The 27,204-nt window shown below is 31.6% G+C and overlaps 2 protein-coding genes and 1 long non-coding RNA gene across 13 annotated transcripts in view; 2 read left to right on the top strand and 1 right to left on the bottom strand.

Annotated features, from left to right (window-relative positions):
• Positions 1 to 125: 125 nt before the first annotated feature.
• On the top strand, positions 126 to 6,775 carry LOC114937629 (uncharacterized). The gene is made up of 8 exons (XM_029311166.2): positions 126 to 602; positions 2,260 to 2,386; positions 3,477 to 3,570; positions 3,847 to 3,962; positions 4,595 to 4,828; positions 5,222 to 5,427; positions 5,544 to 5,612; positions 5,698 to 6,775. The coding sequence occupies exons 1-8, from the start codon at positions 578 to 580 to the stop codon at positions 5,844 to 5,846; spliced, it is 1,020 nt and encodes a 339-aa protein (XP_029166999.1). The 5' UTR covers positions 126 to 577; the 3' UTR covers positions 5,847 to 6,775.
• Positions 6,776 to 7,322: 547 nt separating this feature from the next.
• LOC114937654 (uncharacterized) lies at positions 7,323 to 16,089 on the bottom strand. The gene is made up of 3 exons (XR_003820921.2): positions 15,682 to 16,089; positions 14,446 to 14,557; positions 7,323 to 8,888 (listed from the first exon to the last, which is right to left on the bottom strand). It is a non-coding gene; the product is annotated as an uncharacterized LOC114937654 (long non-coding RNA).
• A 1,829-nt stretch (positions 16,090 to 17,918) lies between these two features.
• The window catches only part of LOC114937645 (bromodomain adjacent to zinc finger domain protein 2B), a 166,621-nt gene continuing 157,335 nt past the window's right edge, over positions 17,919 to 27,204 (top strand). For 10 of the 11 annotated variants that reach the window (XM_029311196.2, XM_029311201.2, XM_029311200.2 and 7 more), the window contains exon 1: positions 22,444 to 23,499. The gene's annotated coding sequence lies outside the window, so the exon portion shown is untranslated. Of the gene's footprint in view, positions 18,037 to 22,443; positions 23,500 to 27,204 lie in introns of those variants that run through there. The other variant, XM_029311195.2, reaches the window with a different exon arrangement.

The following is a 27,204-nucleotide window of genomic DNA, read 5'->3' as shown; positions in this document are numbered from 1 at the left end:
CATAGCAATGATAAACTAAAGTGCGTTATACATGTATGTATATAATGGTCTTAATGATTTTTTGCTTCATTAATCATATTTTTTTTATTAAAGAATTATTCTATTTAAACTGTTCTTCTAACAAAATTTTATATATATTTAGTCCTCTAAATATTTTTATTGCCTTATAACTCATTTACATTGTGAATTATGATTAATAAACGAATAAAAAACAAATCCGCAGATTAAAACAAAGTAAAAAGCGTTTTAATATGCGGATATAAAAAGTGAGATTGGAAAAAAGAATAGAGGGAGACTATATAGTGAGTGGAACAACAGGTTCCTACTCGCAATATTCTACAGTATGTGATGATCATCTCGTGATGTGATATCTCACTTAAGACATCGAGTTGCTACACCTTAATAATTATTGTGTAACACATTTTTTAGTCCTTTGCATTAGTAAAGCTGAATGTGATTACTGTTTGTAGTTTAAACGAAATATTCTTACAAGTAATTGATCTTTGAGGTATTCTACAAAGTAATTATTATCAAGTGCAATCGGTATCATCATTTGCAATAACATATAAGACAGAAGATGAAGGGGAAACATATTGATGACGGTAAGATAATAATTCACATTAAAGATAATTAAAAGATAATCATATGTTTTATAAGATTCATTATTGATCAAAGTAGTAATATAGATTATAAATAGTTTGAGCAATTTTGGTGTCTTAAATATATAAATTAAAGTTTGAATTATACATTGTATATAGAATGTTTTTTAATATTTCCATACCTCTAAAACTAATTCACAGATGTAGCGCTATTTTTGTGACAAAAATATAAACACATTATAGATATTATTGACATAATATGTAGCTAATATTATACAGAGTGTTCCATAGGAAATTGCTGAAACTAATCAGCTGTCATTTTTTAATGCAGTTATTTAGAAAACAAAAATTGTGTTGGATAGAGGAAAGTCTGCAGTTTTTAATGAATATAAATAAAATATTTGTATAATAGTTTATTTTATTGATAAAAAGTAATAAAAAGTGCTAATAATTACATAAAATCACATAAACTAATGATAAATATTTTCAACAGTGTCAGATTTAATAGCAGCTATTAAAAGGATCACCAATAACATTAAAAATAACATTTTAAAAAAAGTTTTTACGAGTTTTTGTAAAAGAACAGAATTTTGAACCAATTCAAATGGTGCGCACTTCGAAAATATTTATCATTAGTTTACATATGTAATTATTAGCACTTTTTTCATTCTTTTTTTCAATAAAATAAACTGATATACATACATTTTATTTATATCCATTAAAAATTGCAAACTTTCTTTTTAACACAATTTTTGTTTTCTCAATAACTAAGTACATGCATTAAAAAATGACAGTTGATCAGTTTCAGCAATTTTCTATAGAACACTTTGTACGTATAGTATCCATATATTTTAGATTAAGAAAATGACTACATTTTAAATAAAAATAAATTTAAAAAAAATAAAGTTTTTTAACAAGGAAGCAATATACATCTTTGTAATTTTAAAAAAAGTAGATAATATTTTAAATATTTTAAACTATGTAAAATAATTTTTGGATGTGTCTTTGTAGATGTCCTAAAAAGAACATCAAAATCTTTGAAATATTTTTCTATAAAATAATATTTTTCGACCTTTAATAAATTATTTATTCAGAAATAAATATTTTTATCGGCTCTCAATATAAAGAATATAAATATGATGTTTTCTAAATCGGCCAACAGAGCCAAAGCACGAAAAATTAATTATTCGGAACTGTACCTCTTGGTTTGAGATCACAAAGTTCCATATATAAATTAATTTACATATAGAGAAAGTTAGTTGGTAAGAGCAGTCGCCCGGAAAGTGAAAAACGCGGGTTCGATTCCCGCTTCAGCGACTTTTCGGACGTATATTTTTCGCGCCTATTTCTCTATATGTAAATTAATTTATATATGGAACTTTGTGATCTCAAACCAAGAGGTACAGTTCCGAATAATTAATTTTTCGTGCTTTGGCTCTGTTGGCCGATTTAGAAAACATCAAAATTATTTATTGTTATTGATTCAAGTGTTATAATTTTTTAATTTATTTAGAATTTATTCAGAAATTTGTTCAAAAAAATTTTTTTTTTGATTACCATTTCTATTTCTGATTAGAATTCAGTGATAAAATCTATCAAAAAGATGTGCCACAGCACTAGTTCTTATACGAGCTTCAATTTATACCTTATTATATTACAGCTCAAACATCAACGGTGGATGAGCATTTCAAATTACTCGTCGAGAATAAGAGTGTACTCGACCCAGAACTAACCGATATATTCCCCAATGATTTCCCAGATTGGTATAATGAAAAATTATTTAAAAAGTAAGTATCATGTATGACAAACACGCTGAAATTCTATACAGGGTATCCCAGAATTACCGTATCACACGTTAATGAGAGATTCTGAGGCGATTTGGAGACGATTTTTCCTCAGCAAAAATGTCTAAAAATGTCATTTTTTTAATGTTTCCAATTTTTGAAATCATGTATCTTTGTAACTAAGCCTTAAATTAAAATTCTATTAAAGTAAACTTTACCTAAAATTAACTAAAAAATGTAGTTTTGTTAATAATTTATTTTTACAAGGCTTAGTTTACAAAAAAGTTTTTATTTTCAATTATTTATAACTCGAAAATTATTGGTGCCTGGACATTTTCGTTGAGGAAAAATCGTCTCTAAATCGCCTCAGGAATCTCCCATTAACGTGTGATACGGTAATTCTGGAACACCCTGTATATTGAAATACTATAATGAGACAATATTGATAAATATCTATATATTCTCTCATTATGTATTTTATATATATATATATATTTTTTTTTATACACATATACATATTTTTATTCACATGAAAAATATATGACTTTATCTCTCATTTATATTTCCAAGAAATATATTTATTATATATTTTATTTCATTAGCATGTCCCAAAATTAACGACAATAAATTATTCACCGTACGATTTAATGTACATATATATGGAATAAAAACGTCAATCATGTATAATATACATAAATTTTACTTAATTACAATTATTTATAAGATATATAAAATATTTGTTTCGAGACTATAAAAATTATAAAATAAAAAAATAATTACTGCAATGTTATTTATAGTTTAATAAAAAAGTACTTTTTGGCATTAAGTATATTGTACATTATGTATATTTTTCAAGTAATAATAAATATGATATTAAATAACATGTCAATCGAGAAGTTTATAAAGTTTTTTAATTAAAAAGTTTATAAAATTGGAGCACATTAGAAATAACGCAAATTGTTTATAAATCAACTTTTAGTAGTAATAAATTTATTATCAATGAATAATGTAATGATTTAGTATATCCCAGTAATAATGTTATAATTTAGCATTGTTTATGTTGAATTTACAAATTGCAAATATTTAATTTCAGGGGTCAAAACTATTATAAGCAAAACATGTTGCTAGGAGAATTAACTTACATACTCGGACTTATTTCAATCTTATCAATTCCAACTATACGGCAGGTATTTAAGTTTCATATTTTTTTAACAATAATATTTAAATTTCATATTTAACAATAATAATGATTAAAATAAGCAAAATGATCATTTTCGTACAATAGCCAGCATTATTTACAATTAGTAATATTATAATAATCTTAATAAAAAATAAAATTATGTAAACTTCTTAATAATTTATTATTATTAGGTATATAAAATATGTTGTCACAAAATATGTAACAAAATAATATTTATCAAGTAATGAAGAATTAAAAATAAACTTTATCTTTATTTTATCAGGTGGTTAAGCTCACAAAGCAAAGTAGTACGCCTTGCCTTGCTTTCAAAAGACACCTTGGATCGCAATTACATGTATTTAACATAATTATGTGCGATCCAAATGATCCACATTCCAAGTAAGTTTTTTTTAAATGTATTGTTCTTCTTATGCATATGCATTTCTCATTCTATCGCAATATTTTATATCTCTAATAAATATATTATTAACTATTATTATTTTAAAAAATCATAGCTTTTTCAAATTTATATTTTATATTAAAGATTATTTGTCTTTCTTGAAGAGAAAATAACACAGAAGCGATAATTTACTAACTTAAAGGGAACGCCTGTTTTAGAGAACCAAAAAATCAGTTTGAATTTTGAGAATTTCTTTTTGAAAATTTTTACAGCGAATTATTCTAAAACTTTTAGGCATCTACATATTATTAAATATTTACAAATATAAAAAAATTTTTTAGCTTTCTAAAGCAGGCCTCCCTTAAAATAATTTTAATAAATTGTTAAATTATTAACAAAATTTAAGCCAAATTTGATTTGTATTATATTTTATATAATTTTATTATAAAGCACAAAAATAAGAAATTTAAATTATTATGTTAAAATTTAATTTGCAAATAATGTACTTCAGTTTAAAATGTACTCAAACTATAATCGAATATAACTTTAAAAATTTTTTTAAATAAAATATATATTATAATAAAAATAAAATATATAATATATAAAATTACATACTGTATTCAATTTTTAGTTTGTACAAATCGATAAATATAACTCGCTGGAGACATAATATAATTACAAAGATATCAAACAAGACCGGTTTAGAAGGGATTCTTCAAAAAGATATGGCAATTACACAATGCGGTTTTATAGCATACTTTTTTATTATAACTGAGTCTTTCGGTTTACGCAATAAATTAGAAGAAGAAGAAGGATTTAATCATTTCTGGCGTGTGTTTGGCCATTTAATAGGAATTTCCGACAGGTAATAGATATCATAATTTTAAATAATAAATTTTTTACTATAATAAAATTAACTTAAATTTAATGTTGTCATATAATTTTTGCTGAAAATATATGTATATAATTTTTTCTTTCTAAATGGAAGTCAGTCTCTCTATTCCCCTTTAAGCTCATTTATATAAATTAGGTTAAAAAAAACTTTTTTTAAGGAGTGTTAACCCCCTCTTCCCCCTTTCAGACCTATTTTATATAAATTTGGCACATAAACAAATTTTTATGGAAAATTTTTTCGGGAAAAAGGGAATCTCTCTCATATATTTTAGTTTATAAAATTAATAAAGATATCTCGTAATGAATTATAAGTCCAATTTAGCAATTTTTTACTATTTTCATTAATTATTGTTTTTATTCACAGATTAAATATATGTCGTAAGAATGCAATAGAAACTCGTGAATTAAGTCAGAAGATAGTCAACGAGATATTCACGAATTATTTGAATAACGCTTCATCGGACTTTATACACGTAATATCAAATGTATTAGATGGAATAGGATATATTGACATCAGTCTAAATAGAGATGCTTTGTTAGCATTATCATATCAGTTACATAATATCGAATGTAAGAGGAAAACTCGATTATTACTTTATTTTTGTTATATATTATTTGCATAAATATATATTATTATGCAGATATGCACGCAATAAACATTCAATTAAAGATCATTCACGTTTCAGATAAGACATCGCTTGGATGGTATAGTTGGTTGAACATGAAATATCGTGATCTCATTTTAAAATTGTATTGTAAGTATCAAATGATCAGAAAGAGATTTGTCATTGCATTATTTCATCACTTTACGATATGCTAATTTGTTTGTCATATTTCTAGTTTTGCCATATATCGGACCGGTAATAAGAATTTATTATAATATTTTGATGAAGTTCATTTATTGGAGTGCGACGGCATTTCCCATATTTGCATGGCTGTCATTTGGAAAAAGTAACACCCAGATCAATTTATATCCTAAATATAAGTAACTCTGCGATTAGATAACATCAAAGCTTTATGAAAACTAACCGTAACTAACTTTTTTAATATAAAAAAAGAGATAAACAGGATAAATTACTAAAAATTGCCATTATCAATTTAAATTCTAAGATCTGTCTTATAGAAAAATGTTTTAGATGAAAATTGCTTGGTTTTTATAGAAAGACATTCTCTAATTATTAAAATTTTATTCTAAAAAAATTATTAAGATTTCATGGTCATCTTTTTATTTTTTAAACAGAAATATATTTTTTCACGGAAATGAATTCTTCTCATTTCATTCTATATATAATACAAAGTATAAAACATAAAATACTATAATAATGTAAAATATAGTTCATGATTTATTTTAGCCATTATGACATAATAATAATAATAATAACAATAATATTTATTGTGCAAAATAAGTATTTATAAGATATTACACATAAAATGTAATATATTTTAAAATATTTATTTTTCGATGATTTTATACAAAAAATAATGAAGCAAATTAAAATTAAAATAAAAAAATACATAATTACGTTTAAAAAAAAGTATTATAAATTAATTTACTCATTATTGTGTAAAATTGTAATAAATATTTTAATACCAAAATAAATAAATTTATAAACTATTGCAAATTTTGGGTCCCAATATAGTAGTTTTGCTTGAAATAAAATAATAGCGGTTACATCAATTTCAAAACAAGCTTTTATCTGAAATATTTTTCTATAAAACACATAGCTTAAACTAGCTTAAAGGTGGCAATTTATGGTTATATATCAAAGTTAATAATACATAAGTTTATGGAATTTATGATATAATGAAAAACTAACCATTAAAAATAAATGTATGCAATAAATTAATAAAAAAATATGAACTTTAAAAGTTCTATTTTACAAAAAAAAAATTATAAAAATAAAATTTTTACAAATTATATCATTGTTGCGTGGTTATTAATTGATGGAACATTTAAGTCTACATTTTTCTACTTATCAATTGAGTCGAATACCGACTAAAGTTGAAAGAGATTCATTGTTTAATTATCTTCTACCGCTAAGAACAAGAACGAAATAAACATATCCACCGTCAGAGAGCACTATTGATCATTTTGCGCAACATTGCGCTAAATAAATATATATATATATAATCTAGATACCTATTCTTTTTGTTATTTTCAATTATAATTGCCAAAAAATTTCTTTAAAGTATTTTCCATAAAAAATTCTGAAAAAATAATAAATTCTTATGACGATCTGTAAGTGATAATTGCATACGTAAGATTTTTTGCAGTGAAGAAAAAATATTACTTGATTATAAATTAACAGAAACAGTTTCCGTGATTATGGTTGGCAAATACAATGTTAAATTTTTATTAAATCTCACATCTTCTAAATTTTACACGAATAATCAATATCGCGTAACATTATTCATAAGAATTTACTAATTTTAAATAAAAAGTAATAAAAAATAGAAGAAGCAGATAAAAAGAAAGAAAGAAAAATTAGTTTTTTTTTAATTTAATATATTCATAATATTTTATGAAATAGCAGGAAAAGACGAGAGTCAGTGATATGACCTTATCAAGATAAACCACACACTGTTTCCTGTTCTGGAATAATTTTAGATTGTACCGCGGGATTGTAAAACAGAAAATAATTCTTAGCTGTTACATTCTACATTGAGTATATATGTATTTCGTACATATTTATAGCGCAATTACCGTCCCTTATTATATGCAGTATGCAACTGTGGTATACTATTTGCATCATCACCGTAAACATGATCCGTTACATTTAAAAAATAAATAATAATACAATTGCTCAAAAATATAATCGCAATTATAAGCTGTCCTTACTATTATGTTTGTACATCAAAGTAGTTAATCAAGAGTGTGCACATAAATAATTTCATATTCAGAATTATACTAAACAAAATTAATGTATGTTATCATGCGTGAAATTTAAAGACTCCTATGATTTTATTGATCCTAAGGTTTTTCAAATTTCCTTGCCCTCTTTCAAGAATTTTTTATGATTCAGACCGATATCATCCTCAATACTTCAATTATGTACGTAATCGTCAGTGTCTCCCTAACGATATTATGTAACACTACATAACGTTTCTTCAAGGATATTCATCATCGATCAAATATGTTGCGCCCAGAATTTCCCCTTCGTTTATTCGTTTGTATCGGCGAATTCTTGCCGCAAACTCGGATCCTCCTTCTCCCACGTTATACGCGACCAGAGATCATTTTTACGCGCTCGCGTGATTCCAGGTCCGTATCTTCGATTCGAGCTGGTTAGAGAGTAGAGCTTCGCTTGCGTGCGAAGTGAACCTTCGCGCATACACACACACACACACACTTAGAGAACGAGAAAGAAAGATACCTCGACAGAGAGATTTCTCGCACGCACATATGTACACATACACATCCATAGTCACGCGTCGGTGTATACGTACACCTGTTCTCCTTCTCTCTCTCTTTCTATGTGGAAGATGACGAAGGCGTATATAACGCGCGGGTCCAAGTACATAATATACAGCCATATATCCTTCTGTCCCGCAGCTACTCTCCCTCGACCCTGTCGCCTCTTCTCGGCTCTACTCGTTCCTTCCTTGGTTCACCAGCCCTTTCCTCTCTCTCTCTTTCACTCCTGCCGTATTCTCCCCCGCAACATCACTCGGTCTTCCTTTTCACGGCCCTCCTCACCGCCACCGCTGCTGCCAGCGCGACCTAAACGAGATGACTCGTCGTAAGGACAGGATGGGCACAGGGGAAACAGGGGAAGAAGACAGAGCACGGCGGCGATGAGAGGGTGGTCGGAGAGGGTATCAGAGGCCGTCCAAGAGGAGAAGGAAGAAGACGGTCCTCGTTTTAGCGTAGCACAAAGAGATCCGCAGCGCTTCTAAAGCCCGATCCATACGCGCCATCCAACGTTCCTCCTCATTCCTCGTAATCGTTTCACGCCGTTGTAAATTGCGAATTCTACGCCGTAATTCTCATTCGCCTCTGTCGCTCTTCCAACGCCGCACCGATTGCAAACCTAGGGTAGAGACGGCATTAGAATCATTTTATACGATCATTTACCTACTCGAGGGAACATCGAAGACGCATCGTTACGAGGAACCGAGTAGCGAATCGGTTTTCAATGTACATTTGTCGATTTATGATATAAATACTGTTCAACAAAAAAAATTAACCGGAGAGACCAGTCGTTTCTTATACAGTTTTTGGATGCTGAATACGAATTTGGTTTGCAAATTATATTCAATCACGTTCCAATTTTGAGAAATTCTTCATGAAAGTTGCAAAATAGGGGTTTTACACGAACATTGTTTTATATTATATAGCTATATAATATGTGACGTGCTAGAGAAGTTTTATTGCAATCAAAATAAAGTACATTGTTAAGACTTTCAACCCTCAAAAGGAATTTTTAAGCCGGTTATAATCAATAAAAAATATATGGGATGTATATTGCGAAAGTTAGTTGTGACTTAAGTCATTGACGATTTTTCAATTATGTTTATTTAATCTTAAAGGTTTTTTTAGATCACTGAATAATTCAGTATCAAAATTGTCAAATTCAAAATGATGAACTCAATTGGCCGATCAATTGGCATCTCTCATATTGAGTGTCATTCTGAATTTGACAATTTTGACATTAAATTCACATGACCTAATTGTAATCGACTAACTTCTGCAACACAGCTTATATTTAACCATGGATAGCTTGTTAATCATAACCAACATTAAAAATTCTTTTTGAGGGTTAAAAAGTCTCACAACATACTTTAGTTTGATTGCAATAAAATTTCTCTAGCACGTCACATATTGTAGTTATAATATGACGAAAATATACCTTTTTACAACTGTCATTAAAAATTTCTCAAAATTGTGACGTGATGGAGCAATTCGAAATCCGGATTCGTATTCAGCATCCGAAAAACTAGAAGAAATAATCTCGTTGCAGTGATAAAAAAAATTTATTGTTGAACAGCGAAATGAATGATTCACGAACTCTGCCGTTTGATTTTAGAGAGATGATATTAAAGCTCATGGGAAATACATAGTAAAATACTGCGAGTCCTGACATGTAAAGATACATATTGATAGAAATGATTAATCAATTTTTTCTTCTTTGTAACGTAAGCGGAATTCTGCAATCGTATAGATATCAAGAGTATCCAAACGCTTCTCGCGAAACGCGCTTCACAGTTGCACTTTGCAAGTGCATAGTTTGCTGCAAATTATGATATATGATCGTCTCGCAGAGCGACGTATTTAGCAGTATCGCAATTGCCAACGTGGCCGACGCGAATTCATCTCGACGTCTGGCAGCAGCCTCCAATTTTCGTCGGCTCGCGTTTATATTAGAAAACGTAAAAAATCGCGCAGCTGCCAGTTTCGTCGCATGCACGTTTTGTGAGGCATGGATAAAGTAGACATTACTTCGCGTTGCCGCCCGTATATAGAGAATCCGAGAAAAGAAAATTTACTTCACCGAGCGCGTAGTAGAGCCGAGGCGGAAAACGTAGACATTTCTATTTTCACGAAACAGATTATTCACGATTAAGCACACACTAGCACGATTCTCCGGTCGACGAAAATACGTGGATTATACTATATTTCTACTTTGCATCTCGCTGCATTAGTCAGCTGTATAATGCAAGTTACAAATATCATATTGCAGTATTGATATAATTCGCCGATAATGTTTGCAGCAATACATTGCGAAGGAAAGATTTCGTATCAAAACAGAAAGTATATTTCAGCTAAACTGAAAATAGACCTAAACTTTAGAAAATTTACTTGAAAGTTTTTAATATCGTATTTAATGCAAATCCAATGTTAAAATTTCAAATGTGTAAACCTAAAAACTTTGTAAACATAAAAATTCTGAATAAGTGCATAGATTGTAAAAGTTCAATAAGATATCTGTACATGGATATATACATTTTATCATATTGTTGTTTCATTAACATTGCTAATTAAATTATACGTTTCTCATAATAATTTTATTATATTAAATTCTTTTTATTAATGTGATATTATTTTGTCAAGTTCTTTATGAGAAAACGAAAGAAACACTTTGCATAGTCGGTGAGAGGAGGAGGAAATGTGGCTACAAGATGCCGATATCGTGATCATGATCGATGAAGGAGAATGTCTTTGGACCTATCGCCGCTTTCTCGCAATAGCTTACTCTCGACGTTCCCGGCTAATGAACAGATTAACGTTCTCTTATAAGATAAATGAATTTGCAAATGATCCATCTGCATTCGCAATGAGCCTCTAATATCTTTATTTTAAGACATAGAATGATTGCGAATGCTTTACGATAGCATTACACGAATTATTTCTTCAAAAATGCAGCGAGATATTAAAAAGAAAATTTTAACGTTCTAAAATATTTTAATTATATATTTAAAAATAACTATTACTTTTTTCTTAATAAATATATGTAATTGCCATATATTAAGAACTGAAAAAATTATTATACCAAGTGTGCATATGCGATTAAAATTAGAAGAGTATTTATATTAAGAAATTATTAAATGATTTAAGAATGACTAGATTAAAATTTTTTACTTCTCTTAAAAGAAATATATCGTCGTTTATATATCTACTTATAAAATATGTAATATAATCTTGCACAAATGTAGTGAATTAACTAGGGATACCCGTCGCTCGCTAGATAGTAGAATTTCTGACAAAGGACGTGAATTATAGCGAGCGAAAAGCGACCCGCGCAACATTCTGGCAGACATCTCGCCAGATGTTTCTCTCTGCGACGATCACGCGACACAAGAAATTCACGTACCCAGTGAGGAGAGAGCCGACAGATATGTGAGAAATTTTTTATAGGAAACGTATTCTATTCTGTGTTAGAATATCACTATCTTGAAAGTGTCAAATTGACTCGCTATCAATAAAGAATTAAATAATATTATGAGAATTGACGTTATTTGTACAAAAAAAGTAACCGTCATAGCTAAATTTTAGCTGTCCCCACATTATATCTGAAATTTAGTTATTATTCCTAAATTTTCGCTATAATAGTTAATATTTTTTAACTATAATTAAATAGAAAATCCTTTGTTAAATTATAGCTAAAAAATATTAGCTGTCATAGCTAAAATTTAAGTATGATAACTAAATTTCAGATGTAAAATATATACACGGAAAAAAAATTAGCTACCATAGCTAAATTTTAGCTGTCTATATATTACACATGAAATTTAGTTATCATGCTTAAATTTTAGCTATGACAACTAATATTTTTTAGCTATAACATTCTCCGTTAAACTATGGCTAAAAAATATTAGTTACCATAGCTAAAATTTAGGCACGATAACTAAATTTCAGGTTGCAATATATGGACAGCTAAAATTTAGCTATGGTAGCTAATTCTTTTTTTCCGTGTAGGAATAGTTAAAATTTATCTATGGTATCTAATTTATTTCCGTGATGGCTGTATTACAATCAATCTGTAGGTATTAATATTAAATGAATCAAATGACGAAATAAGAAATGAAAGAGAGAAAGAGAGACGTGTGGGAACAGGCAAAATATTCTGAAATTCTAACTCTTGTCTTATCCGCTTATTATGCGCAAACGATGAAACGAGCGAGTTTCACGCCAGCGAGAGAAGAAAGTCCGGTGTATGCTATAATCTTCCGCTCTTTTTCTTTTTTTTCTTATCCGAGAGCTGAGCGATTCGCCGCGTATATCTTTCACGCTGCCAATTGGGTCGCGTCAGGCTGCGAAACCGTGCGGCTTGGTGCGGAAAAACGACGGAGCCGTGCGACCGCAACGCGTACCATTCGTCGCTCGCAGCAGGTGCTCTCCTCTCCTCTGATGAGGAGACATTGCCGTAAGAAAAAATTCGCACGTACGGCAAAAGAAGAAGGAGAACGCGTTAGGCTTTCACGTTCGAGTTAAGCTAGATAGTAGCCAACGGCGAGCATCGCGTATGATCTCGTATCGCATCCGCTTGGACGACGTCGACGACGACGACGACGACGACGACGACGATGATGACGATGACGATGACGACGACGACGATGACGATGACGCTTTTTTTCCTTTTCCTCTCGCCTTGCTCTCTTCCCCGTGTTTCCGTCTTTTTCCTCTTTTCCCTCTCGGCATGCTTCAAGTTTTCCGTCTCCTATCTCCGCGTCAATTCTCTCGTAAAACATCCTCTTGCTCTTTCACTCCTCTTCCTCTCGCCGTTCTCCTTGCTAGGATCCTTCTTCTCTTATTTTGAATGTTGTACGATTCGCGAGCTATATAATTGAATGAGAACTGCAGCTCTTTCTCTGAATAGGAAGCGACCCGATGCTCTTTCTCGAATCGACGCGCGTACGACAAAGCGTGGGACGTTCGTAAGAAACGATTAGTTTCCTCGAAGTCCGGATCGATTCACGGATACATTAGCTCGAATTTTCTTAATTTCAGATATTCGATAGTTTCATAGAAGAAATATATAAATAATGCATTTAAATACGGAATTTAGCTATAATGTCTAATTTTTTTGTATGATAGACAAATGATCTATCACGGAAAAAAAATATTAGCCATCATAGCTAATATTTTTTCCATATACACATACGTAAACAATTTCGCAATAAGAAAATGAGTAATTTTTTCGTAATAAACTATTTGCATCGCTCGAGCTTTAAGAAGCAAAATGCGTATGCATATAAAAAAATAAATGGAGATTACATTTAAATATAAAATGCGTTAGTTACGGCGCTACGCGTGTGTGCAGCCCAGAAATTAATAGCGATAAATATTTAACTACCGCATGATAGTTCAGTGAACTATCATGCGATATACGTAAAGGAGACACCCGTTAGGTGATCGGGTCATATGAGCTACTCGAAGACCAATTAACGTAGTTACAGGGAAACAGAGTTCGTTAACGGTGGAGGTTTTATTATGATTACGATGAAAAAGTAACAAGATAGCCGTCTCGATCTTATCAAAGACCTGGTATCCGTCATGGTTCATAGAAAGAGTCTACTTATTTATTTTACCAAAATACGTCGAAGAGGATCTCTCAGTTCACCTCGAGAATATCTACTAACAAAAAGACGGTAAAGATCCTAATGAAGCTCAGTAAATTATAATAAAGTCCTTTCTAATTTAAGTTTAAACTGTTCCGCACACATAAATCTGCGCGAACAAGGCAAACTTTGTAACTTCCATTATGCTTAGTTAAATAGATAAAATTGAATGTCGCTATAGTAGCGTACGCATAATGTATAATAGCATGAATAAACAAATGTCAATAACAGCCACGAGAGGATGGATGATATTAATTCATGAGATTATTCGAAGTGGCTGTTTATTTGGAGAGTCAAATATAATCAATCCACGATATTCAAATATAATGATCTGGCTAATATACTGACCGTTTAATCGTTTATGATCACTATCATTGCATCACTAAAGTATGCAATATTTATTGACACCCCATTAAATGAATTTTCATCTTGTATATAGTAAGATTTTACCATATATGGAAAATGTTCTCTTACCTTCTTTTGTAGAGAATGTTCTTTTACCTTCTTTTGTAGAGAATGTTCTCTTACCTTTTTTTGTGGAGAATGTTTTCTTATCTTTTTTTCTTCATTATTAATATCTTCCTCGATGATTTATACAGCTGCATTTACTCCTGGGATGCACTTCTCATTTCTGGATATCCTATAATAAAAAACGTTATTATGAGAAAATGCAAAAATATAAACAAATATTATTGCGTATTATGTACATTAGAAAAAGAAAGAAAGAATTTAATTAAAGACAATCGTTAACAATGATTCTTTCAATAGCGTGTAACAAAAAAATCGAAACAAAAACGACATTGATGATAATGTACATTGTAACATATACTTGATAACACAATTAATGTAAAAAAAAGGATGCTTTCGTCTTCGTCGTACATAATTGAGACATTCGTTAATTATATAGTGATAAAGAAAAATATGTGCATTTTATTATAACAATAAATGTTCAGTAAAGGGATTTCTTGTCTGTATTTTTAAAACTCATCTTATGTATTTTAAGGTATAGAAACTGAATCGTCTCGAAAAAAATTGTCTCGCTCATTTCTTTTTAATACATGTAATTCTACATAAATATATAATATTACTATTTATGATAAATATACATATATGAACACAGATTCCAGAAATAAAATATATTAGTTTGAAAAAATTGGTGAAGAAACCTACATATTATTAAATCATTAAACATTTGTCACATTATTATTATTATATATATTATTTCTTAGCAATGTTTATGTTCAATAATTTAATTTCTTAGTAATATTAAATTTAATATCTAGAGTTGTATATATATATATATATATATATATATATAGTTCTGTAGAGTTCATTTAATTGGAATTACCCTACATTATCTATGCGAATATACTATATTTGTACATAACATATATAACCAATCAATCAACAATTTCGTGGTAATATCTATCGATATTTTTTTCGACATACCCGATACTATTTTCGATACTCCCAATACTATTTTCGATAATTCCAACATCACATAATTATTTGCAGACGATATTTGTTTAATATTTCATATATGCATAACGTAATAGTCTAATTTTTTCCCACCGACAAATAGAACGTTTATTTTTCCGAACGATTTTTACTCTCAATAACCTCTCTCATAACCTCTCCGATGCATCATTTGAGAGCTCATTTTTATGATTGTAATATAATTGTCTATAAATAGCAATTAATTATATATTTTTCTATCATTTTATCAAATAATGAAAAATAATTATTTGTGTCAATTTGTCTTACATTTTGACTACTCTTCTTCTCCAATCACGGCGTACTCCGGATTCCTCGCCGATCCCACATTTCCTGTAGGAAACGAACCTCTGCGTCGAGGACTCCTCATAGAAGAAGCTTCGAAACACTTGTACTCGTTTCTTCTTTTCGTTCGCGAAATTCGAGGTCTTCGAGCACGGAGCTGTGACGTCACGACAAGAAATGCGAGGGACGAAGCAAAGTCGAGCAAGATTCGCGACTGACAAGCTCAATTCCACGCGGGGGATCGCTATCACGATATTTGGACACGCTACGCGATCAGATTGATGCGATAATTAACCACGTTAAGCCGCTAATTAATACTCACACCTCGTATTTTTGCTGAGAAGATCGACGACGAACGCGGGAACGTTGATTAGAAACGAGGAGAGGACACCAGAAGGCAGCAGCAGTCTAGATTTCGTTGGGAAATAGGTATTCACCTAGACTGACCCAGAGTGAGGCGCTCGACCAATCAGGATCGAGAGTCCCGGTCTCCGATTGGTCGAGTGCCAAGTCGTAGTTGCGGGGCGACACGATAGATGGCGCGACATACACTTTACGCTATTTTTATATGGCAGTGCGAAATTGAGAAAAAACAATTCTCTTCGATTTTACAATATGTATATCGAAACTTTACAATATTTTTATGCGTCAAACATGAATTTGTAAATTAAAATCAGGCCCCCTTGTTTGGGCAAAATCAGAGAAAGGCCGGAGCTCTTCTTTAATATTACTATGTGATATTAACATATACATAAATAAAATATAGAAAAAAATGCAAATGTACACTGAAAAAAATTGGCTAATAAAATTGATTAAACCTTTAACTAAATTACTATTTTGTTAATTAAATATATATTAGTATTTAAGTCAAATATATATACTTTTGTGTTAGATTTAATATATTATATTTAATGAAAATATTTTTATATATTTATTTAATAAAATAATATTTACACAGTTGCAAAATTTCTGTGTTCCCTGCTTGCCTGTGATTGGTGAATTTCTTAAAGCTTACTATACCTGTTGTAAATCCGACCTAATAGAAATTCAAAAATTAAAATTATGTATATAATAAAAATGAAAATTATGTGCATAATAAAAAATTGGCGAATTAAAATTATGTTCATAATAAACATTCGGCGAATTAAAATTATGTACATAATAGAAATTCGGCGAATTAAAACTATGTACACTTGCTGATTATATTATTTACTATTTACGCGTAGAAAACTCCCGCGCGTAGAGTAACACTTGAAATCGGCCGATTCTGACGTGACGTCACGACGTGACGTGCTTCAGTCAGCGCCGCCACCAGTTAGTGCGAGTCCAGCGGCGGAGGAGCAAGGTGTGCGTCGCGAGTGCTCCGCGTCTCGTATGGAATTCGTACTCGAATAACGCGAATAAACGGGAGTGCAAGTCCGGGAGTGTCGTGTTTTGACGCGATAAACCGAATAATCTTTTCGAAGAGCATCCGGGCGTCGACGGGAACCCGGAAGTCTCGGAGAATCGCGAGTTGATGGGTGAGGAGGGAAGGGGGAAAGGGGAGAAAAACGTTCCACCGTCGTTTTCGCACGTATTTCGGCGCTGTTCGCTCGCCAGAGAGTCTCGCGAGGATTATTTATCGCTTCGAAGGGATATCCCGGCGTCGACGGGTGTCCAGGAGTCTCGGAGCATCGTGAATTCGTGGAGCTAGCAAGCTGGGCGGGAGGTCGGAGGGGGGGGGGGTCGCTTGAGATAGCGTTTTCGTCCGTATTTCGACTGTATTTCGACTACAGAGACTACTCTCGTGCGGTATTTCGGCGTCACCCGGTCGACGAGGAAGTCCGCGAGTGTTCCAGCATCTCCAGGAGTGCCCGAGTATCGGACAAAGTATCCGAGAAGCGCGAATTCCTCGAAATCGGCGATTCAAATTGTAGAGGAATGGCGCCCGTTGCTTGAGATATTTTGGTACCGAGACTGTCCACGTAACCGTCAGTGGTGCGCAAGAGTGTCGCTCCGCCATGACACTTCGCGATGTCGCGAAATGACGCGGCGGCGCGCCGCAAGATGTCGCGAGTTAACTTAATTCGATGCGGTTATGTGTATATTTATTCGCGAATGTAACCGAACGTGATCGAGCTGGATCGAAAGTGCCGAATGCATTCGCGAGCGATCTTATTTTTTTCGTATCGTCCGTTCATTTCGAAGTGCATCTGCGTGTAGTGAAGTGCGATAAATAATTATTGCAAATATAAAATAATAGAAAAAACAGTGCAGTGATCAGTGCCAAACCATATGGGATTATAGCAGAGCAGCAGTGGAACATTAAAGCAGAGGTTTAGATAATCGACTCAACGCAATGTGAGTTTACTTATTTTTTGTTTGTTACATTGTTCGGAAAATAATGATTAACTGTTATTTTTAGGAATATAATAAAAAAATAAAATTAATATTAATTTTAAAATAAGGAAATTTAGGATTAACGCAATACATAATATTAATTTATAAATTTAACGGTTATCTTATGGTAAATGATAAAAAGTTAGATTAATTTTAGTAACTGACAACAAATTAATTTTGTTCATTATTTTCCGAACAATCAAGTTTATGTATCACTTTTAATTAAGTTTTGCCTATGTCTAAAATTTGATTAATTTGTCTCTTTTCACGTCTCTGTCGAATTTATACATTTATATACAGCTATTTATTTAAAGAACGAATGGAAATAAATGTTTTAAATTTGACTCATATACTTAACAATATTTATGCTATCGGTGTACTTGATGTGACTGTTAAAATGACTGCTAAAATAATTTATTGATGCAGATTATATATAATCAAAATAATATATATTTGAAATATAAGAGTACAGCATTGTGTTGCTATAAGAATATTTAAATTAGAAAATATTATTCGTTATTTTATAATTCGAATTAAATTTTTAAAATTATTTATATATTATAAAATAGAAAAATTATATATTCTATCTATTTAAAAAATGTGAAATGAGAAAAATATAAAAATTTTCAGAGAAAATTTTATATTTAAAATTTAGATTTTATTGTAATACTCTGAAAAAAAATAGAGGAAAGAGAGAGGCATCTATACAGTTTTCGTCGACTAATTATTTACGTAATGTAACATTCTCACTCGCAACATTTCATTTTTATTTGTTCGAGACACCTTGTAGGCGTCGAAAAAGAAAAGTTCGTTCGCAGAATAGCAGATAAAGAGAATTGACATCGTTTGAATTTTTTGACACTTGTTAGAGTCATTGTTCGAATGCTGTTATTAAAAATTAAAATTTAATCTATATTTACAAAATAAATTATATATCACAAATTTGAGAAATTTGAAAAGAGGCAAATTAAAGAATTTTGAATTTGATCTAATTTTTTTTTAATTTTCTGGGTGGGAATTACTGCAGTGACTTCTCTTTTTTTTAATTAACTAATATTATATAAAAACTAATATAGAAAAATAAAATTAACCTGAGAAAAAATAAAACTAACCTGAGGATAAATAATACTAATATTAGGAAAAAATAAAACTAACCTGAAGAAAAATAATACTAATATAAGGAAAAATAATACTAATATTAGGAAAAATGTATTTTTGGCAAATTTTAAAGTATAAAAAGTTAATATAAGATTGAGAAATGACGTTGTCTAGTGAAATTGAAAATAGGTGCACATTGTGTTATTTTTACATCTTTTTTTTTGTTTTAATATTTTAACATTAGAGTTTAATTAATACAACAGCAATATGTTAAATTAACACATAAATATGTTAAATATTTAACACAAACATTTTAACGGGGACTGTTTTTAACCTGAAGAATAAATTTTCCTATTGTGTAGTTGAAAGATTTAACAAATTTGTTTTCAGTGTATCATGTATTTTTTATCATTAATTATTAACGCGTTGCAATATTTATTACATATATAACTGAATTATTATATCGAATAAGATGTAGATATTATGAAGAGCAGGAATAAACGTGTTCACGACACAGTATTTGCAGAAAATTCGAATACTTGCGATAATCGAGATATAGCCAAGTAAGAAAGAGATAGAAATTGTTCCGAGAAATGCCAGTCCTTGTGAGCGGAGCGAAGATTCTCGGAAAAAAAACTCGGCAGCTAAGTTTTCGATACCGCGCGAGCGCACGTGTTCACCCGTTTAGAGATCTAGAGATATGATGAAGTAAAATATCGGACACGGCAATTTCTATAGGAATTGAAACAAGATAAGCGTATAGTTTCAAAAAAGACATCCGTAACACAAAAGAGAAACGAAGCGCGATGCGTTCGACGTTTATCACGTTTCTTAGAATTTTGTCTATATATATATGTATAACGATTGAAAGTAACAATTATACTTCGAATGCAATAAACACTAAAGCTTTTCACTGTGATCAATTTTATCTATACACAGTTGAAAAATTTGTGTTAAAAGCAGATATCGCATCTCCCAAACGGTCCACAGAAATTTTTGTTTATTTAACATAAGAGTAACACTAACATAAGTTAATTTAACATAAGATGGATTAGTTATATGGAGACACAAATACTTTGTTAATATTTTAAACAAAATAAATGCAAAACTTTAAGTAATTTAAAATAAATTTTGCGTGAAATTAATATACACTGAAAAAAAATTTGTTAAATTAACACATATTTCGTTCAATACTGTCAAATAAATCATTTATTTGAAACAAATAAATATTTATTTATTTGGAAAAGGATTTTCTTATATCAAATAAATATTATTAGTTTCAAATAAATGATTTATTTGACAGTATTGAAATAAATACTTATAAGAATTAACTAAATTTTTTTCAGTGTAGTTTTAATGTAAAAATGAGCTAAAAATGTTGTTTTTAGATTTTATCATCCTCATTTATATTATAAAATGAAAAACCAACATTTTTCTCTGTAAAATTTAACAAATAAATCTTACTACTAATAAAACAAAACATATTTATTGTGTAAAACTAAAAATAGATGCACATTGTGTGTTATTTTTACATCTTTTTTTCAGTGGTTTTAATATTTTAACATTAAAGTTTAATTAAAACAACAGCAATATGTTAATTACATGGATGTGTTAAATATTTAACACAAAAATTTTAATGGGAGACCGTTTTTTAACAAGAAAACACAAATTTTCCTACTGTGTAGAATTTTATAAGTTTCTTTGATTAATATTGACCACAATAAAAAAATATTAATATCCACAATAAAATATGTATTAAAATTAATCGAACATATTTTATATTTTATTGTGGTAAACTTAATATTTTTATGGTAACTTATTTTTTTATGCACTAAGATCTCAATCACAATGTAGTCATATCTCGTCGCTTATCTACGACGCTCGTAAGTAAATATATAGTACGAAAATGTCGAAAAAAGAATCTCTCGAGCCGTTTATGCATACATATATATAATATGCGCAGACGTAATATATCACGTTTCGATAATCATATAGATAACGGAAAATAACGACAATACGAATCGTGACGACGGCATTGTTAAGCGAGTAAATGTTCAATATGTAAACTTGAGCGACTTTTTGAAAACTCACATAGTTTATGTAAAAGCGCGACGTTAACTGAAAAGCGAAAACTCGTCCAGCATTCCCGAACGCTTGTAATAGTCATGTAAATCCATGTAAATGCCGTGTCGGATAGCTTAACTCATTAACAATGTAATTTTGGAATGTGTATTTCGAAAAACAAATAGACGCGAAATAATCGCGATTAAACGAAGAATTAAGTACTATAAACGTATACATACATATATATTATAGTTCTTGCATACTGTATTATATACACAAATACCATTAAATACGGCTAAAAGTAGGCGTGGAACGAAACGTCGAAATATTTGAATTCGTCATTACATACATTATTGTACTTTGTTCAACTTTAATGGAGTATCGCGAGTATGTGTCGGCGCATTCAATTAATCAAACTCCATTTTCACCGCTGTTTATTTCAAACATTTTGAGTAAAGAACCGGCTTCCGCTTTTAATACAGAATCCATCTCATTGAATGCACGCGTTGCACGTTGATGTACACCGCGCGTTTCAATGCGAAACGTAAATAACTCAATACGCGCTTCGGCGAACCAATTTTTTTTCGCGTGTATTCCATTTCCGCGAGCGAGAGTTGCGTCGCGTCGCGTCGCGAAAAGCGGCCGAATTATACGTCGAAACCGATCGGAATATTACTCCACAGCGAACTTTTACGGAACGTCGTGACAACGACATATTCACCATCTCCCTCTCTTCCATCCTCCTCGTCAATCGCGCGTTGTAACGACGACGACGACGACGACGACGAAGAGGGAGGAGATCGGGGGAAAACGCGACGCTATATACGTCGTTACATCGCGATCGCGTCTGTGTGCATCGGTGGACGCTCGTTAGATGGTGTAGGACGAGGGACGGGAAGGAGGGACGGTGGGCCAGGTGGTCCGTCGGTGCGAATATCCATTATAGATTCGGCGGAGTATAGCTGTCGTACGATCCTACCCGCGGCGGCTTCTCGACGCTTGTGTGTGGGTACGTACGTGTAACGTCGCGCGTCAATGTGCCCCCGTTAGTAGTGCGTATATACCGGTTCCGCGTAGTGTGTATGTATATATTTCGGCTCGAGGGATCTGCGCGCGCACGCACGGCTGCGGGCGCGAGCGTAGTACGCCGAGTCGCCGCGAGAGCGCCGTCGTCGATGTTCGCGGCGCCATCGAGTCACTCCGCCATCGGTGCCCGCGACGTACGGACGTGTCGAGCGAGCAGAGACGTGTGACCGCGCACGGCCTCTCCGGTGATCCTGGGCGGACAGACGCGACCGAGAGTGTTATCTCGTTCGTGTACGGTTAATCGCGTCGCACGCAGTGCGATATCGGTGAACGCGTAAAATTCGGCGTATCGTGTGTTTTATTATCTTACTGCAGTGCATCGAAAAAATAGAGAGGGAGAGAGAGTGTGCGCGTGAGAGGAAAGAAAGTACGACGTGCGTAAGCGACGAGACAGAGTGATAAAGACAATACGCATCGATTATCCTTTGTGTGATTCATCCGTTCGTTCGTTTTGTACGTCGTCGTGACGTGACACGACGTGCAGTGCCGGAACTCTCGCTTATCGTGGAGATTCATCGGCTGCAGTTCGTGTTACCTGTGTTTGAACGCGTTCCTCTTGCCGCGCGTAAGTGTGTGAGAGAGACGAGAAAGAGAGAGAAGAGTCCTGCCTCCCCTCTCTTCCCAGCCAAGGGTCTTTGCGACGCGTAACTTGCGGGTCTTATTTCACACCGTCGATGCGCGTGACAACGTCGTGTGAAGGCACACATACATACACGAGTATACGCTAGATGAGACACGCTCGCATTCGACCGCAGCCGTAATCGGGTTTCCCGGAGTGTATATACATATAAACGCGAGTGACGCGCGCGGACAAGTATGGTGTCGTTCGCGAAATAAGTGGCGTTTCGGAATAGCACAGAAGAGAGAAAGAGAGAGAAGACTCTCCTCATTGTACTCGCGAGTTGTCATTGTGCGCGACCGAGAGAACGACGCAACGCGACGCGACGTTGTTTCCGTCTTCGTCGACCGGCGGTGCGGAGACCCACGGAGAGCGAGAGAGCGACAGCCGGTGATGCCCGACAACGACGACACAATCGACGACGAGTTCTCGTGAAATCGCGGAAGGTGATACGGCGCGTTTGTGCGTTGCGGGAGTAAACGGCCCGACGATCTCGCGGTAGCCAAAAGGAAGGGGAAACGAGCCCGGCGAGTTGTGCCACCGGAGTTCTTCGTAACGTGAGTTTACAAAGTGATCTTATTTTTTTTGCGCTTATTCCCTTTTCACGGCTTTACGTCGCTTCTCTGAATTCGTTTTAAAATATTTATGTAATAATAAATTCGTTAGTTAAAATAGTAAACAGGTAAAATGTTTTTAGAGCATAGATCTTTTATAGAACTGTCAAAAACAATGATTAGAATATCGAAAATCCAACACGACACTTTTTACTAACAATAAGTCTCGTGCTGGACGTAATTATTGAAAATTGTTTGAAAAATAGTTTATGACTGAAAACTTTTTAGAATTAATTGTAATGCACTCTTGTAGAACTATCGATAATTATCGTTAGCATGACATTTTGTCACTAAATGTCATGCTTGGGCGTGGATTAATAAAAATTATTAATTAGTAGGTCTGAAATTATATATACGTACTGTACTTGAACTATCGGAAATTCTTATCAAAAATCATATTTAACGCGTTTTAATATTTTAGAGGGAAGAGTGTTGTGTTAGATTTGCAAAGTTAGCGCTCAATTTCGATTTTTTAATAAGGAATGCGGAACCTTTTTTTAAATTTTCAACAGGAACTGTAGAACTGAAAAGTGCAAGGAGAAAATTATTTTTCAAAATTTTATTATATTATTTAATTTGAAAAAAATACATCGCCTTATCGTAACTTATTGTACATATTCCACATTTTTAATTAAAGACATATGTATAACACTGATATTTAGAAAAAGATGGATAAAGTTAGAGAGTAAGCTATAAGCGATGTCAAAATCTAAAATGTTTTAGGCACGCGAAAGAGGTAAAATAGAAACAAGAATAATGTGTGTCCTGTTTTTCTTTTTTTACGAAATACATGAGCACTTTTCGTTCACGTGCACTACCGTATGAATGCGTAATAGAACGACCGAATACATGCGCTATGAGGGAAATGCAAACATACATATTTCACTCGCAGTGCGTGCATTCGTTGGTTCGTTCACGTTCGTTCGTTCATTCCTTCACGTCTTCATACAGTATAATGCACATGAACGACAAATACTTATTTGTTTTGTAGGAAGAAAACGCTGGGAAACTACGCTTTCGCTTCTTTCCATTATCTTTTAATTTTAAATACAACTTCCAAAGATACTATAAAGTAGACGATATTTATTATAATTATGATTATGATATTCAATATTCAAATTATTCCGATTTCTCGCTTTAAGTAATTCATTTTTTATATCAATATCGTTTGTGATTCTTTTGTTCAATTTTCTATATTAAAGACAACAAATATCTACTTATAAAAATGTGTGTATATACTCGTATATTTTTAGTGTCAAATATATAATTTCAGATAAATTTTGAATAAAAATATAAAATATTTGTATTAGCATAAAGTAAATTTTGAATATGTAATGAATTTAATTACAGGTATCTCTAAAGATGTTCAAAATTTTTTATTTACCAGTAATTTAAATTTTTTTGTTTATTTTTTTATTTATTATATTTAATTATTATTTAATTATATATTATAAATATATTTATTAATTTAAAATAAACTTTCAAATGTTTCGTTTAAGTTGACAAGTATAGGCTCACATTACTCTGACAATTAGTTTCTCAAGTTTCAATTTAATAAGATTACGATAAATCAAATTAACAGAGCTACTTATATAATATATAATAATTCTCATTGTCAGTGAGAATTTCTCGCGTTCAACTTTCATTCTTCTGAATAAAAAAATATATCAGAAAAGAGAAAAGTAAAGTACGCGACGACGATATACATGCAGTAAAAAAAATGTCAAACTTTTAATTATATAAAAGGAACCGCGATAATATAGTTATCGTTATTACGAGAAACGTTCACTGATATCGCTGTGTTGACGGAATATCGCGTCACTTTTTATACATATAATCGGAGCGTAAATATTCTTCAATAGTTCATATGATTTCATATACCTATTTTTTATACGATTTATATAATATAGTAATTAAATAATTTAAATATAATAATTCATAAAACATATAAGCAATTTCAGATTAATATTCTATGAATTAATAATTTTTATTATTATCTATACTCAACATGACATTTAGTGAAATGAGTTTTAAGAGTTTTATGCATTAAAATTAATAAAGAGTTCTATAGTCATCAACTATTATTTAAACAATTTTCAACAATTACATCCAGCACCACATTTAGGGAAAATGTGTTGTGCTAATGATTTTCCGCAGAATACACCTAGCTTTATAATAGTTACATAGTAGTTCAATATATATTCTATCGTAATTAACTCAATAGCACATTCGCGCATCATGAATTCGTGTTCAGTGGCCGCAACCATCGAGTTCACGTTTCTTATTTCCCGCCGGATCGATGTAATTTTAGACGAGTAGTCGTTACCGATCGATGACCTGTTCAGAATTACTGCGCTTCGCAAATCGTGTACCTACGTCAGAATGTCGCAATAGCTTTTCTTATTAAGCTTACGATTAAGCAAAGATGTCAAATCGAAACAAAATATTATTTATCGCAGATTTTCTCATAAAACTCATTTAATTGTTTTATATTTAAGAGCATAAAAATTATAATAAAATATAGCGTGATATAATGAATGTATTATCGCTTTGAAAACAAAGCGATAATTTAACATATAAAAAATTTAAAGAGTAACACGGAGAAAGTCACATTATAACAGAGGTGCTTTACTTTGAAAATAAAACCATAAAGCTTAAAAAAATTATGTTTTCTCATAAAATAATATATTGACTAATAATAATAATTCTCTATTGACTAATAATATATAATTCTTTAGATATCTAGCAATCATATGTTGTTATCATTTAATCGTTATTGATATTACTTGGTTCATAAAAATATTTATTGTATGTACTATCTATATTAATCGATTTTATTGAAAATATATCGTAATCTAATATCTCAAGAGTATCAAAAGTTTTGAATTAAAAATTATTTTTTACGCTTACAATAATAAAGCGTTTAATTAGATTAAATATATAAAAGATCCGAACCTTATGACATTTACGCCGACGCGTAGAAGGGTGTAGACTATTTTGAACGACTGTCTAAAACGTCACGGAACATGCGGTTGTTTCGTGCAGCGGTCGATCGTCCTACGAAATCGAAACGTGACTAATCGCCGAAGGCAAGGAACGCTATGGCATACGAAGCAGCTGATACTATCGGCGCTGTAAAAACGAGTAACGCACGTACGTTAGTCTTCGCGATCGACGACAAAGAGAAATACGGATAAATCGATATTGTACGGTATTCGATCAAACGATGCATCGTGTGATATTAAATTGACTGCGCTTAATTAATAATTTTCTGTTTATATGGAGCAATTCAATTTCTTATAACATTAATTGACAGTTTGAAGGTAATCAATTATACTTGTTAAATAGACATAAAAAAAACGAAGAAATCTCTTTTTTAACGAGTAAAAATTTTCCGTATTTATTTACAGTGTTGAGAGGATTTAATCCTCTTAAATTAGATTATTTTTAATTCCACTGGTTTACGAATCCTAGAAATATGCAAAAGAAATGTGGAAGATTTTATTTTGAAGAAAAAAAATATGAAGTTCCTAAATATATCACTATCTCTATATATAATCTCCAGTTATCAAAAAATACCTTTTATAAAGAGTTCGTACTCATCAATAACTTTAAAATAATAAATATATTAAAAAAAAAAATATATAT

This window comes from Nylanderia fulva, unplaced genomic scaffold, assembly GCF_048542155.1.
Source record: "Nylanderia fulva isolate GAGA-0341 unplaced genomic scaffold, ASM4854215v1 Scaffold28, whole genome shotgun sequence".
Taxonomy (NCBI): domain Eukaryota; kingdom Metazoa; phylum Arthropoda; class Insecta; order Hymenoptera; family Formicidae; genus Nylanderia; species Nylanderia fulva.
This window is presented reverse-complemented; position numbering and strand designations above follow the sequence as displayed.